Source organism: Vanellus vanellus (assembly GCF_965231255.1).
Source record: "Vanellus vanellus genome assembly, chromosome: 3".
NCBI classification, from domain to species: domain Eukaryota; kingdom Metazoa; phylum Chordata; class Aves; order Charadriiformes; family Charadriidae; genus Vanellus; species Vanellus vanellus.
This window is the reverse complement of record NC_138907.1, coordinates 125,383,006-125,396,122: the sequence shown is the minus strand read 5'-3', so window position 1 is coordinate 125,396,122 and position 13,117 is coordinate 125,383,006. Positions and strand designations below refer to the sequence as shown.

At 42.3% G+C, this 13,117-nt stretch overlaps 1 protein-coding gene across 1 annotated transcript in view; it reads left to right on the top strand.

Moving 5' to 3' along the window:
• PKHD1 (PKHD1 ciliary IPT domain containing fibrocystin/polyductin) overlaps positions 1 to 13,117 on the top strand; it is a gene marked incomplete at both ends in the record, with an annotated part of 274,861 nt that overhangs the window by 187,179 nt on the left and 74,565 nt on the right. The window contains 4 exons of the mRNA XM_082481732.1: positions 1,408 to 1,560; positions 1,926 to 2,804; positions 3,960 to 4,122; positions 7,404 to 7,574. Of these exons, the coding sequence (XP_082337858.1) occupies positions 1,408 to 1,560; positions 1,926 to 2,804; positions 3,960 to 4,122; positions 7,404 to 7,574 (1,366 nt within the window). The remainder of the gene's footprint in view (positions 1 to 1,407; positions 1,561 to 1,925; positions 2,805 to 3,959; positions 4,123 to 7,403; positions 7,575 to 13,117) is intronic.

Here is a 13,117-nt window from a genome sequence, read left to right as displayed (position 1 = left end):
GGATCTGTATTTAACTGGAAAGAGATGCACTGTTGATAATTTATTTAATTTTACTTCAGCCTATAAAGTAAATTTATTACCATATACTTAACAAAAATAAAAGTCTTGTTATTAACAGGTCAAATTCTGAAGCTGCAAAACCAGGGTTTTTTCCTGTGGATAGCAATACTTTTTTTTAATTTAATCTTTATTCAAGCTAGTAGGCCCAGCAGCTAGTACGAAGGATAAAAAGGTTCGGAAACATTGTGTGTTTTAAATGGCTGTAGCCATGCTAGTAAACACAGCTTCGCTTGGAACTGAGCCCTGTTCTGCAATTATCCATAGTGTTAATTGATAGTAGCCCCCATGGCACAGTTTTGTATGACAATTGCATTTTTTTAAAAAAAGTGCAGTGTAAAGGATAGCACGTCTAGACCCCATTTACAGTTGTTTATGCATGGCCTTTCTTTTTCTTTTTTTTTTTTTTTGCGAGGGAAGGAAGAAACCTGCCAGTCAGTCTTGCCAGAGAGTGTTTCTTAACCTATTTTCTTTGTTAATGTAGATATAGTAAGCGCATCCTGAGATGAAATGATTACATACACATTGAGTAGTGCAGCAGTCATTAGATATAGATGGGAAAAAAAAAAAAAAAGGACTGATGGGAGAAGTAAGATTACTGGCATTCACCTGGGCAAATGTAGATATCTACAGTAAATATTCACACATGAGCTAGTCACTCTCAGCTCCCTTGATAATCAAAGCAGAAAACCACATACTGCTCGATTGTATTTCATGTCCCCCTAAAGCAGATGTATAAAATAGATAAAAAATTGCACTTGAGAATTGCCTATTGCTCTCCATTGTACATAAAAACAGTTTGGATAACCAAATCATATCTGTCCATACTTCAAGTCAGCTGAGATGAATTCCAAGCTAGACACCTGCATAAACTCTCTCAAAAGTCTCGTTTTGAAAGGCTTTGTTTTAGAAAGCACCAGCAACCAAGATTCCGTAGCAAATTGGTTTTTTAGCATTGTCATTGGTCTGATCCTGACGAGAATTCATGAAGATCAGCTCTGCAGTGTACTGAAGAATAACCCCAGCACACGTAGCTTAGAAAAAATGAAGTGTGAACCTCTTCATTGATTTGGCATCTGTGCGCCGCGGGGAAAAGATTTAGCACCTTCTTCTTCTAAAAATGAAATATGTTGGTAAAATATAAGCGCATGGCGAATATTTGATGGGCAGGTGGCCTTTCTCTTTTTGTGTTGATGCACGTAGATTGTGCTGGAGGAAAAAACACACCTGAATGTCAGTGCAGATTCTGCAGAGAAGCTGTGCATAAGCTGTCAGGCTTTATGTCCCTCAAAGCACTGCTTTATAGGTATGATGGACACTTATCACATTTTCTCTCTTGAAACTCCCCAGGGCGTTCCCATGACACAGAAGACGGCAGACGCATCCCTTTGGCTGCAGAGGTCGGACTCCTAACACGCAACGTACAGATCAAATCTGATGTGGCCTGCGCTGGGAGGATGCTGGTGGGACGTTTTACAGACTCAAGTGGGACAGAGTTTGAAGGTAGTTGGGATTCACCTGTCCTCATCCACCAGACCAGCTCAGCCCAAGAAAGGACTGTCTAACAACAGATGTATCCATTCGCACGTGTGAATTCTGAGCAAACTGTAACCGGGCGACAAGTGTAAAACATGATTCCTAGTAATATTTCATAAATAACGGAACATATTTGAGGAGGGGCTGTTCTGTGGTTTGCTGGCTTTTACTATAACTTTATTTATATTTTTATGAACAAAGAACTATTGCTGGCAATACGCTGACAAAGAGTGCCTGCCACGGTATGCCCAAGTGCTGTTTAAACAGGTCATTCTTACCAGTTCTTACATAAATTGATAAGCTTTTATTTCACTATAGTTATCTCTTTGCAGGTGTCCTTCAGCTCTTAAATACTGAATTTTTGAACTTTGGGCCTCCTCAGCTTTCTGCCATTGAATTCAGGAATATATCCCAAGTGTCCTCGGTGGTGTCATCCAGCATTAATGGTAGCTGCGGAGTTGGCATTAAAGCAGTGATGAGTAACTGGATCTTGTTGCATGATAACGTGGTGTTCAACACGGTCGGACCTGGCATCGATTTGGAAGGGCAAAACCATTCTCTTATCAGGAACCTTGTTATTCTGAGCAGGCAGCCAGAAGGCTTCTTAAACTGGGTTGCTGGCATCAAGGTGAACCTTGCCATTGGGGTCTCCCTCTGCGGCAATGCTGTGGCAGGATCTGAGCGAATTGGCTTCCACATCAGGGGCCAAGACTGTTTGCTAGATGGAGAGTATTGCGGTGAAAACGTGGCCCATTCAAGTCTCCATGGTATTCATCTGTACCGGGGAGATGGATTTCAGACCTGCACTAGAATCACAGGTTTTCTGTCCTATAAGAATTACGACTATGGTGTCATGTTCCACCTTGGAAGCAGTGTCATCGTGGACAATGTGGTGCTGGTGGACAACACGGTGGGTCTCATGCCAGTAGTGTACTGCCTCTACGCCAAGCAATGCCACACGGGGAAAAGATTCATAGAAGTTAGAAACTCCGTCATTGTTGCCACAAGCTCAGCTTTTGACTGCATCAGAGACAGGATCAAACCTCAGTCAGCTGATCCAACAGCCCAGGATCGACCACCATACTACCCTCTAAGAGGTCGTGTTGGGATTTTATGGCCTACGTTCACCACTGTTCCCAGCCAAAGGCCAGATAACCCATGGCACAAAACTGGGCATTGTCCAAAAGTTCTGGGACACATGAAGCTGAAAGGTTGGTCTACCGTGTCCGCTGGCCAGACTATCCTGTCGCTGCTTTGCTTCACTTGTTACATTTTTCCAATTGAAGTTGCAGCCTTCCACACCCACAAATGAACGTGGTGGGGAAATCTGAGCCTCAGTGGAATTAATAACAGAATTCTGCTTCAGTTCGATAGAGTTCAATTAAAAAAAAAAAAAATTATTTGGTACTTTTCACTTCCTGACTCTATTGCCATATAATTATGTCATGTGCTAATGTATGTGTTTTACCTCAAACACGCCCGCCTTCTGTGCTATCTATTTTTCCACTTGATTCATCTCTCTGATCTACAGCTACCGCTAGCTAAATAAACATACTAAGTTTGAGAAGTGAATAGCACACTTTGTATAGAATTTGTGTGGAACATAATGACTACAGCTGCACAGAAACAGTTATGGCTTTTATTGTTATAGGGGATTGTACAAGAGGGATAAAAGTCAGTTATATATCCCTCGTCTTTGGTTCAAACTAATTTTACAGTCCCCAGAGTAATATTTGCGTATAGCAGAACCTAGATAGCTGGTTCCCGTGGTGGGATCTAAATACTTCACAATTTTTAATGTCTTTAGCCCTCACTGCTACCTACTTTTGTAAGAAAAGATATTAACCCCTTTTTACTGAAGAATAAGGGAGACAGAGAAAGACAAATAGACTTGCCCAGGGTCTCACAGAATATCTGTGGCAAAGCATGGATTTTGTGGCTGCACAAGAGTTCAGTGCCGGAGCCCAGCACATCTCACCAGAGCCAGCTCATCTTACATTAACATCTGGCAAGTCGATAAACCATCCAAGGAAGGTTGTCATTAAAATGGTTCTAACCAATTCAGATGAAAAGTTATCAATCGCTCTTGCTTTTGTTTCTTTCTCACTAGATCCTTTGATTCCATTTCCTGTGGGCATGACTTGGTTTGTGTCAACTTAAGGTATAACTTGGCCGTGGAATATTTTAAAGCCAACCGAAGATCTATGATCAATGCAATTAGTCTGATTTAAAAGTTATTTTTGTACATATATATATATGGGGGCAATTTAACATGGAAAATGTCATAGAGCAGAGCCTTTCCCTCTCTAGTTCTGGCACTCCTCTAACCACTTTTCCTCACTTGATTTTCTCTTCATCCCTGGCAGAAGTCACCTTTACTGGTTTTACAAAGAGCTGCTACAGTGAAGACAGGGATGTCTGCATCATGTCAAATGTTGACCATTTAGGCATCATGCCTCTTATCACAGCGGAGAGATCAAGGATGCTACTTGTCAATGAGAAGGACAAGTTCTACTTTAACCCAACAAGGTAATATGCTTCATTTTGAACTATCTTTTTCAATGATTTGTGAAAAAAAAAAAAAAAAAAAAAGCGCACCTATAGTTTTGGGACTATCCTCACCTCTGTTTGTATCAGCTGTCTTTTTGTATTGTCTTACAAAGAGTCTGAGCAATTGGTTTAGACTGGATGTCTAGCTGCAGAGCAGTCCCGTGCTTTGTCTCTGTCCCTGCTCCTGTCTGGCAAAAATTAACAAGCTCAGACATCAAATAAACATGTGCATAAAAACTTGAATCCAGAAAAAAAAAACAAACAAACAAGAAAATTAAAAAAAAAAAAAACACAACCTTAGTTTTGGGCAATTTTTTTAAAATTTGAAGTTCAGATTCCATCAAGGTGCATCTCCAGACTGATCCTTTTGGATTTCCCCTTTTACTGACATTTGTGTAGCAAAGCAAGCTTCACGTATCCCATTTCTTAAAACTCCGTCCTGAGCATCTCTGGCTTCTCAGCCTCAGGCTTCAGAAAATGTCAGCACCTCCAGCAAAAAACCCCGAGACAGGGAATATCCTTTTGGTTGGGGAAGCGGAGCTTGATTTTTGCCTGCGAGATCACATCAGAAATGTTGATCAGTACCAGGCAGGCTGTGAGTTGTCAAATGATTGCCAGAACTGCTCCTGCCCAGGGAGAATATCATCTGCGTGGAGGAACACGGAGGAGGGAGGGCAGAGCTTCGTCTGTATCCGTAAGTCATTGCTGGTTGCAGCGGTTTAGACATACCCCATCCAATGGAAACCGCGTGCCTATTTATTTATTACAACCCGTGAACACAGTACAGGGGCTATGTCAGGAAAGCCTTGAAGTAGCAAAGAAAAATCCAGCACGGACTCCACTTGCCAGTCAAAAATAATTGGAGGTGTCCCACACAGCTATGTTTAGAGCCCCTCCAGCCTTCTGCCAGAATTTTTATTTTATTCTACATTTTTGCTTTTTGCTCTGGGCGTTAGTTTGGCTGTAGATTTCTGAGACCTGTCCAGCTTGTCAGCTCCCATTATGTTTCACTCCGGTATCCATCCCACAATATTATGCTACTCGCGAGCTGCCGAATACGCAGTCTGCTGCAAGAGCTGCTGATTTTCAAACATGATGAATACACACGGGTTACTGAATGCTTTCTTAGTAGTCTGGTAAAGCTCTGAGGGAGATTACATCTCTCAGTGCTCCTCCTGCGTTATCTGCATGCATTTATTTAATCCACCTTTGCAACCGCTGAGCTTGATCCAGGCTGTGGCTGCATTGTTCTGCTTCAGTGTCCTGAAGGGATATCTTGATGGATATGTCCTGTCAAGAGAAGGTGAGTGCTGCCTTAGAGCAAGAGAGGAAATAGAAACATCAGGGAATATGGCAGGACCATGAAGTACTTTGCTTGTCCCACTGGTAGACCTAACCAGCTGAAATGCTGGATCTTCTGAGAGATGTTCAAGAATTGAATTAGCTGTCAGCATCAGAGGAGCTGTCTTTCTTCTCCACTTCTTTTGACCTGTGTTAATTGAGGGCATTGACCCCTTTGTTTCTCTGCCCTTGCTGTAAAACTCTGCCTGTATCTGTTTGCCTCATTCAAAATGTCAATGATTGGGTTTTTCCAACCTAAGCCCAAGAAATTCTAAGTTTTCTTCAAGACTTAATGTGTATCCGTGTAACAATCTGTAGATTTTTCCATGGACTTCGCTTGATTGCACGTCATTGTAACTCATTGTGTTTTGTAATAGGAGTGCTACAACCGGTTGGGTAGTTCCTTTAAGCTGTGGTAAACCTTTAGTCAAAATGCAATTAAAAGCACTTACGACCCTCCGAATGCGATTCAGCTCGCTACACTTTAATGATCCAAAAATTAGGCACGCAATATAAAGAAGACACTAAACTCATTCTGTAGTCAATAGAGACCCCTGTCTAGGAAATTATTTTTCTCAACTCTCCTATATACGTCTCAGATGAGGTGAATTCGCCTCCAACAAACCTGTCCTGCTGCAGATACCTCTCTCTGTGGAAGCCAGTCTTTAATGATGCACAGAGAAATTCATATCGGTTTTTCTGGCTGTTTCAAGCCACTACACTTACAATTTCCTCCTGTGATGGTAAAATTTGATAAACTTATTTGAAAATCAGATGTAGTTTGCCGAGATACATTATCGTGCCGTCCAAAAAGAGCTTTGTTCAACTTTGGTCTAATGCTCTGAAACTCTCTTATCTTATTAGTATTGTTCTCAAGTATGATCTAATTCTATTCTTAGGACCTGAGACTGTCATTAGAAAGACAGAAATAGCTATTCATTGTGTGGGAAACAGTACTGGTTGAGTAATCACTTACTCCTAGATATGTGTGACTGAGTGATGAAACCCTGTCTCAGGCACAGCTTTGAGGTGAGATCTATGTACACGTCACTTTAAGCCCATCAAATCCACTAAAATGACACTGAATCTCTAAACTCAAGTTTTTTATTAGAACACAAATTAGGACAATAATCTTTTCAGATGCAGTTCCAAACACCTGGGTATGAAAGAAAAGAAAAGAAAACAAACCAAAACATTCCAGGCCAGGTGGTATGGGGCTCTGAGCAACGTGGTCTGGTTGGAGATGTCCCTGCTCATTGCAGGGGAGTTGGACTAGATGGCTTTTAAAGGTCCCTTCCAACCTAAACCAATCTATGATTCTATGATATAAGCACTGCAACAGAGATATTCCTGGTCACTTGGTGCGATAACCACTGCAGACTTCATCAGCCATAGGTCAAAAATTAATGGCATATGGATATTGATGGTTGATTCACTGCAGTTCCTCAAATCAGGAGATCCGAGAGAACCAGGGATATTCAAGCTACAACTTTATAGCTGGCTCTGAGGACCATGACGGTCTACACTGGCCTAAACAAACCCCAGAGAGAACGACATTTGGGGCTAGAAGAAATACTGGAAAAAAGATTATTTTCTCTGTCCAAATCCAACTAATATTCGGAGACAGAGGATGTTGGTTTGGATTTTTGGCAGTTTGGTTACAAACATGCCAAAACATAAATATTGTTACAGAATTTATTTGAAAAATATGCCAAACTTTGACTGAAATACTTAGGTTTCATTCGTTTTTCACTTATTTTCTATTTTTTTCTTTTCTTGGGCACGTGAGTTCACCTAGTAAATATCAAGATGTTGCGTGTATGTGCAGTTGTTGCCAGTTTCAACAAATTACAAGCAACAGCGCAATGTTTTTACTTTGCTCTCTTCTTCATAATAACATTGCCTCTCCTACCTGTCAGTGTACAGACCTCTGAAGACACTATGTTCCCTGAAAAGAGATGCAAAGGCTCAAGGAAGGCCCTTTTCAAGGATTTGGATGGAGGTGTCCTGGACCTAGAACCACCTGTTTCTGTTTTCCCAAAGTCAGAATTTGAATGGACACAGTTCTACTTGCAAGCGGGTAAGTACCTGTGCTATCTGGAGTGCTTGCAAAGTCATGCATACATTTCAGCCATGCAGTGTGAGTTTACCCCAGGCTTTCATCGAGGTCCACCCCTGAGGTCGAGATGGTGGTGGTCCCAGACTGTGTGATGCCTTTCCAGGATCATGATGGAGGTAATGAATTACAGCGTAGAAGTCTGGGAGGTGTCACTGCACAGTTCTGTGTCCACCAGTACCTCTCTGCCTTCTTGCAGAATCACGTCACCTGGTATCTTTAGCCCCTTTAGGGTTTAATTCATTCATTTTAAGACCAGACCAGAACATACTTGCCCTTTGCAGGTATGTCATAGAATCATAGGATCATTATAGTTGGAAGAGAGTTTTAAGATCATCAAGTCTAACTGTTAACTTAGCAATGCCAAGTTACCACCAAACCATGTCCCTCAGCACCACATCTACACATCTTTTAAATATCTCCAGGGATGGTGACTCCACCACTTCCCTGGGCAGCCTGTTCCAACATTTGATAATCCTTTCAATGAAGGAATTTTTTATAATTTCCATCCTAAACCTTCCCTGGCACAACTTGAGGCCATTTGCTCTTGTCCTATTGCTTTTTACTTGGGAGAAGAGACTGACTCCCCCCTTCGCTACACCCTCCTTGCAGGGAGTTGTGGAGAGCGATAAGGTCTCCCCTCAGCCTCCTCTTCTCCAGGCTGAACACCCCCAGTTCCCTCAGCTGCTCCTCAGAAGACTTGTGCTCCAGACCCCTCAGCAGCTTCGCTGCCCTTCTTTGGACACGCTCCAACACCTCAGTGTCTTTCTTGTCGTGAGGGGCACACCACAAGACTCGGAGAGCATTAAGTAAGACATGCCATGTAAGTGCTACGGAAGTGCAAAATAATAACAATAATTGGCCCAGTGAGGATTTTCATCCATACCCCACTGAGGAGATAATCAAGCTGAAAACCCACTCCAGAAGTTTAAAGACCCCTCTCTCCGGTTTAAAAAGGCCCATTCTGCTCGGTAACCACTTTCTGAAGGTTCACACAGCAAGGCTCCGTTCTCATCCTGATTAAAACTCTGCTCTCTGATTCCAAATAAATTCTTTAATTACAATTAGCATTTCCTGCGCCTGCTGCTCCTGGCGGCCATTTTGCTGAAGAGGCGCATCATTTGTGACTCCGGCGGTATGGGAGACCGACGGAAGGGACTGTAATTAATCCTGTTTTCCATCCCACTCTAAAACTGATTAAACACGAGAAGAACTTTAATCTTTAAACAAAATATCTAATGTGTATCCAGTAAAGGCTTTTCCTCTACGGTTCCCGCTCTGACTGGCTGCTTACAGGGCTGATTAATGTGTTGTCTGGATGCAAACGCACCGTTTTTTACTCTACTCTGATTACGAATCGCATGCCAGAGCTAATACCTGATCGGTGTTACCACTTAGCACCTGCACGTCGATGCGCGCGTACTTTTACATACAGAAACCTGGATTTTACTTAGATTCGCACCGTTTTCTAGCACGCCCTGGCACACGGCGGTACGCGTGCCAGCAGTCCCCACCATCTAAAGCGCACTGACAGCGCAACCTGTGCTCCACAGGGTTTATCTCCTCATGTAATGGAGGCGACAGCATATGGTAAATGCTGCCTGCCTCTGAGGCTATAACAAAATTGCTGTGTTTTCTTCTTGCTGCCCAGATATGAATGGGGATTATTTCCCCTTCCCCCCTCCCCCTTTGCGATTGTGTGCTTAATTCCTCGTTCTGACCTGCAGTTCCTTTCCTCTTGAGGTTGACATTTGGAAAGGCGCAGCTTGATGCTAAGGTGAATTTGTGGTCGTCTTCTTCCCCTCTCTCCTCCCTCCTTCTCCCTCTTGGAAGTTGCAGCACTGAGCATTTTGCACAGCGCAATACAGGCTCCCACGCTGGACAGAGGTGAAAATGCTGGCCTTTCCTGCTCCCACAGACCTTCTGTGGGGCCAGATTCCCCCTTGGCAAGGCAAGGCTTCAAGGCCAGTGACGAGGGTGGCACTATGATGCTGTTAAGTAGAATTTGGCCCTTGGAGTTCTACCTGCCCTGAATCCAGGTGAGCATTTGGTACTTAAGTTATATGGGTAGATAAGACCAACCCGCTGATCCTCTCATCTGCACATCCACCCGGTACCCTGTGAGACCTGGGTAATTCTGACCACCTCCAGTAGCTTCAACAGAGCGCTGCAACGCAGCGGTTAGGGCTCTGCTCGCCTGACTAAGCACAGAAACAGGAGATGATAGTCTTTTCAGGTAGCTAATCAACATCCTTGCCACTTCCACAGTTCAGGGTTACAAGTTTCTTTGAGACTCAAAAGCTGTGGCTTTCCACATCCTCTGAATTGCACCTTCATCCAGATGCACATATATATGCCCTTTAAGCTTCCAGCTTGGACAATCAGCTTGAGGTTATTGTCCCTTAGCCATTTCTACATATTCTGGTTAGTCCAGGGGCAGCAAACCAAAACACTCAATGTACTTCAGTGACTCAAAAACCAAGAAGATGTTGTCCCAGAAGAATACCAGAGGGAAGAGGCTGTCAGAGCCATAACTGGGGCACAGTGGATCATTCAGTACGATATTAATGTTGCTGAATTCATCCGATGTCTTTTATTGAAGACGCAATCAATATAGGATATATGTAATATATTATTTTTGTATATATATGTGTGCACGTATGCGATAGGCAAGGAGGAACCGCTTGACTTCCTGAGTCCTGCTCACTGCAGCTGGGCAGGAGGAAGCCATGCGATGTATATTTAATAATGTTCCCACTCGTTTGGTTTTTTTTGTCTTCCCGTGTGCCTGATCTTTTACCTCCCGTGTTCGATCTTTGGGTCATAGACCAGCTCTTTGTATTGTGGCTTTCTGTAGAAGCAGAGTTGTTCACGTAAAACTGAAGTTTTAGTTTTCTGGATAAACCACAGAATTCAGAACAAAAAAAAAAACAAAACAAACTCAGAAACCCCAAAGAGGAATAGATCTAAGATTTTTGTTATTATTATTTCAACTAAAAGAAAAAGGAGCAACAATAAAAGTGGGTTTGAGTCAAACAAAGCATAATTATTTTTTAATCAAGAGTACTTTTTTCTCTTTTTTTTTCTTTTAAATATAACACTGCAAAAAGTTTAGAATGAAATGTTTTCCAACACCCCTTGCCCCTGAATCATTTATGAGGAACTTTCACAGTATCATTTTTCAAATTATCCAAAACAATTTAATGAGTTTAACATGAATTTGTAATTATTTTAATCTCTTTGAGCTGCCATTTTTGGATGACAAACTGTTTTTCTCCCAAAACTCATCTCTATACTAAACCTCTTACAAAAGAGCTTGGGGCCAGGCCTGGAGCACTAAATTCTACCACGATACAGGAAATACCAGCACCACAAGCTGTACAGCAGAATTAGCTATAAACACGAGTGTGTCTAGCTGAAGAATGAAGGAGAGGTGAACAGTTCGTGCACTCTACGGATTTCTGTGTCCAGATTAAGACCCCTGTTCCATGAAAGATTGCTGATACAGCCATCATCCTGTAGTTAAAGTTTCAAGCATTTGCTGGCTGTCTGCAATAATTATAAGACTCTGTTATCGTACTGCCTCATGACAACATCTGTAACCCAACGATAGCCAACTCCCAGAGACACTGAAAATCATTTTCTTCCCTTGGTGGAAAGGTAGCTGAGGACCAAAGCTTGGTAGAAGATACATCTGACCCCACTTCCATTGCCTCCAGTAGAACATTGGTGAATAAATTCACCAAATTTGTTCACAGTGGTGAACAAACAGAGATTTGCACCTTAAGGGCAAGAGTGAGGTGGGCTGATACATGGATGTCTGAGGGATGAACCCAAGCATTTCAAGTAACACTGGAACAAATTGCCCAGAGAAGTTCTGGAAGCCCCATCCCTGGTGGTGTTCAAGGCCAGGCTGGATGGGGCTTGGAGCAACCTGGGCTGGTGGGAGGTGCCCTTGTCGATGACAAGGGGGTTGGAACTAGGTGAGCTTTAAGGTGTCTTCCAACCTAAACCATTCTATGATTCTACATTTTAATCTAGAGCCTACAAACACACATATTTTCTTCTTGCTGGCCGACAGATTGTGGGCATTTTTTAAAGCAATTTTGGCTGAATAATCATAGAATCATGGAATCATAGAACAGCCTAGCTTGTAAAGGACCTTGAAAGGTCATCTGGTCCAAACATTCTTGGAAAGGGAGCATAGATGAGATTATCTAGCACACTGTCCAGTCACATCTTGAAAACCTCCAGTGATGGAGACTCTACCACATCCCTGGGGACGTTGCTCCAGTGAAAGATTGTTCTCAATGTACAAAAAAAAACATTTCTTATAGCAGCATAAGACCTCTCATAGCGCAAATTGTAGCCTTTGCGACTTGTCTTCTCCATGTGACTCATAGCGAAGAGAGAGCCCTCGTCCTCTTTGCAGCCTCCCTTTAAATACTGGAATACAGTCATGAGGTCCCCTGAGCCTCCTCTTCTCCGGGCAGAAAAGACCTAACTCCTTCAGTCACACCGGGCAAGTTCTCCAGCCCTTTGATGCTCTTTGTGGCCCTCCTTTGGACCTTCTCCAGTCTGTCCGCATCTTTCTTGAACTGTGGGTACCAGAGCTGGACACGGTACTCCAGGTACAGCCTGAAAAGCACTGAGTAGAGTGGGATGATCACGTCTCTGTGTCTGCTAGCAAATCCAAAAGTGAGTCCTTCCTGTTTTTATTCTTCCCCTTTAGCATGGTTTCAGATTTGGTCAGAAGAATAACCTTTTTGTGTCTCATGTAATTGTTAATCATAATTCAGTGTTCCCAGTATGACTTCCATGTTGGTTTCTGAAGAGATGCCGAAAGATCCTTAGGTTTGCGTGAAAGCAATTTCTTTGTGTATCCTATTTTATGATAGTGCAACTGGTGGAATCCCTGTTCTGCTTACTTTGACTCCATGGAGTAATTCTGATGTACTGAAGGATAAAGAAGTTCTGGGCTGTAGGATTTAGCTATTGTGCAACATTTTCTTCCAGTTCTTAGTACATTCTCCTTGTATTTATTGTGCATAACTGCATTTATTTTCTACCTTACACAAACCTGACACCTCCTTGAAAGTTCTCTGGATACAGTAGAAGCATTAGTAAAATTTAGGTCTGTAATACCCTTGTGGGATAGGCATATATTTTGACAGTAGCTTCCCAGACAGACGATAGAATTTGTGACTTGCCCAAGGTCAGACATTGAATTAATGCATATCCTTCCAAAACCCTGACAGCCAGACTCTTAATCTAAAAGCACCCCACCTTGCTTAAACAGGTTGAAAAGTATGGTTGCATTAACTAGAATCAGCCAAAAATGTATTTTACATGCTACTTTGTTATTAAAAAACATGCCTGGAGCATTTTTTGGAACTTTATTGAACACTAACATTCTGAGTGTGGTTTTAAACAAAAAAAAAATCCCCCCCCCCCTTTTTTTTATTATTATTAGCATTTAAAATGCTGAAGAAGTGCTTTATTAAAAAAAAAAAAAAA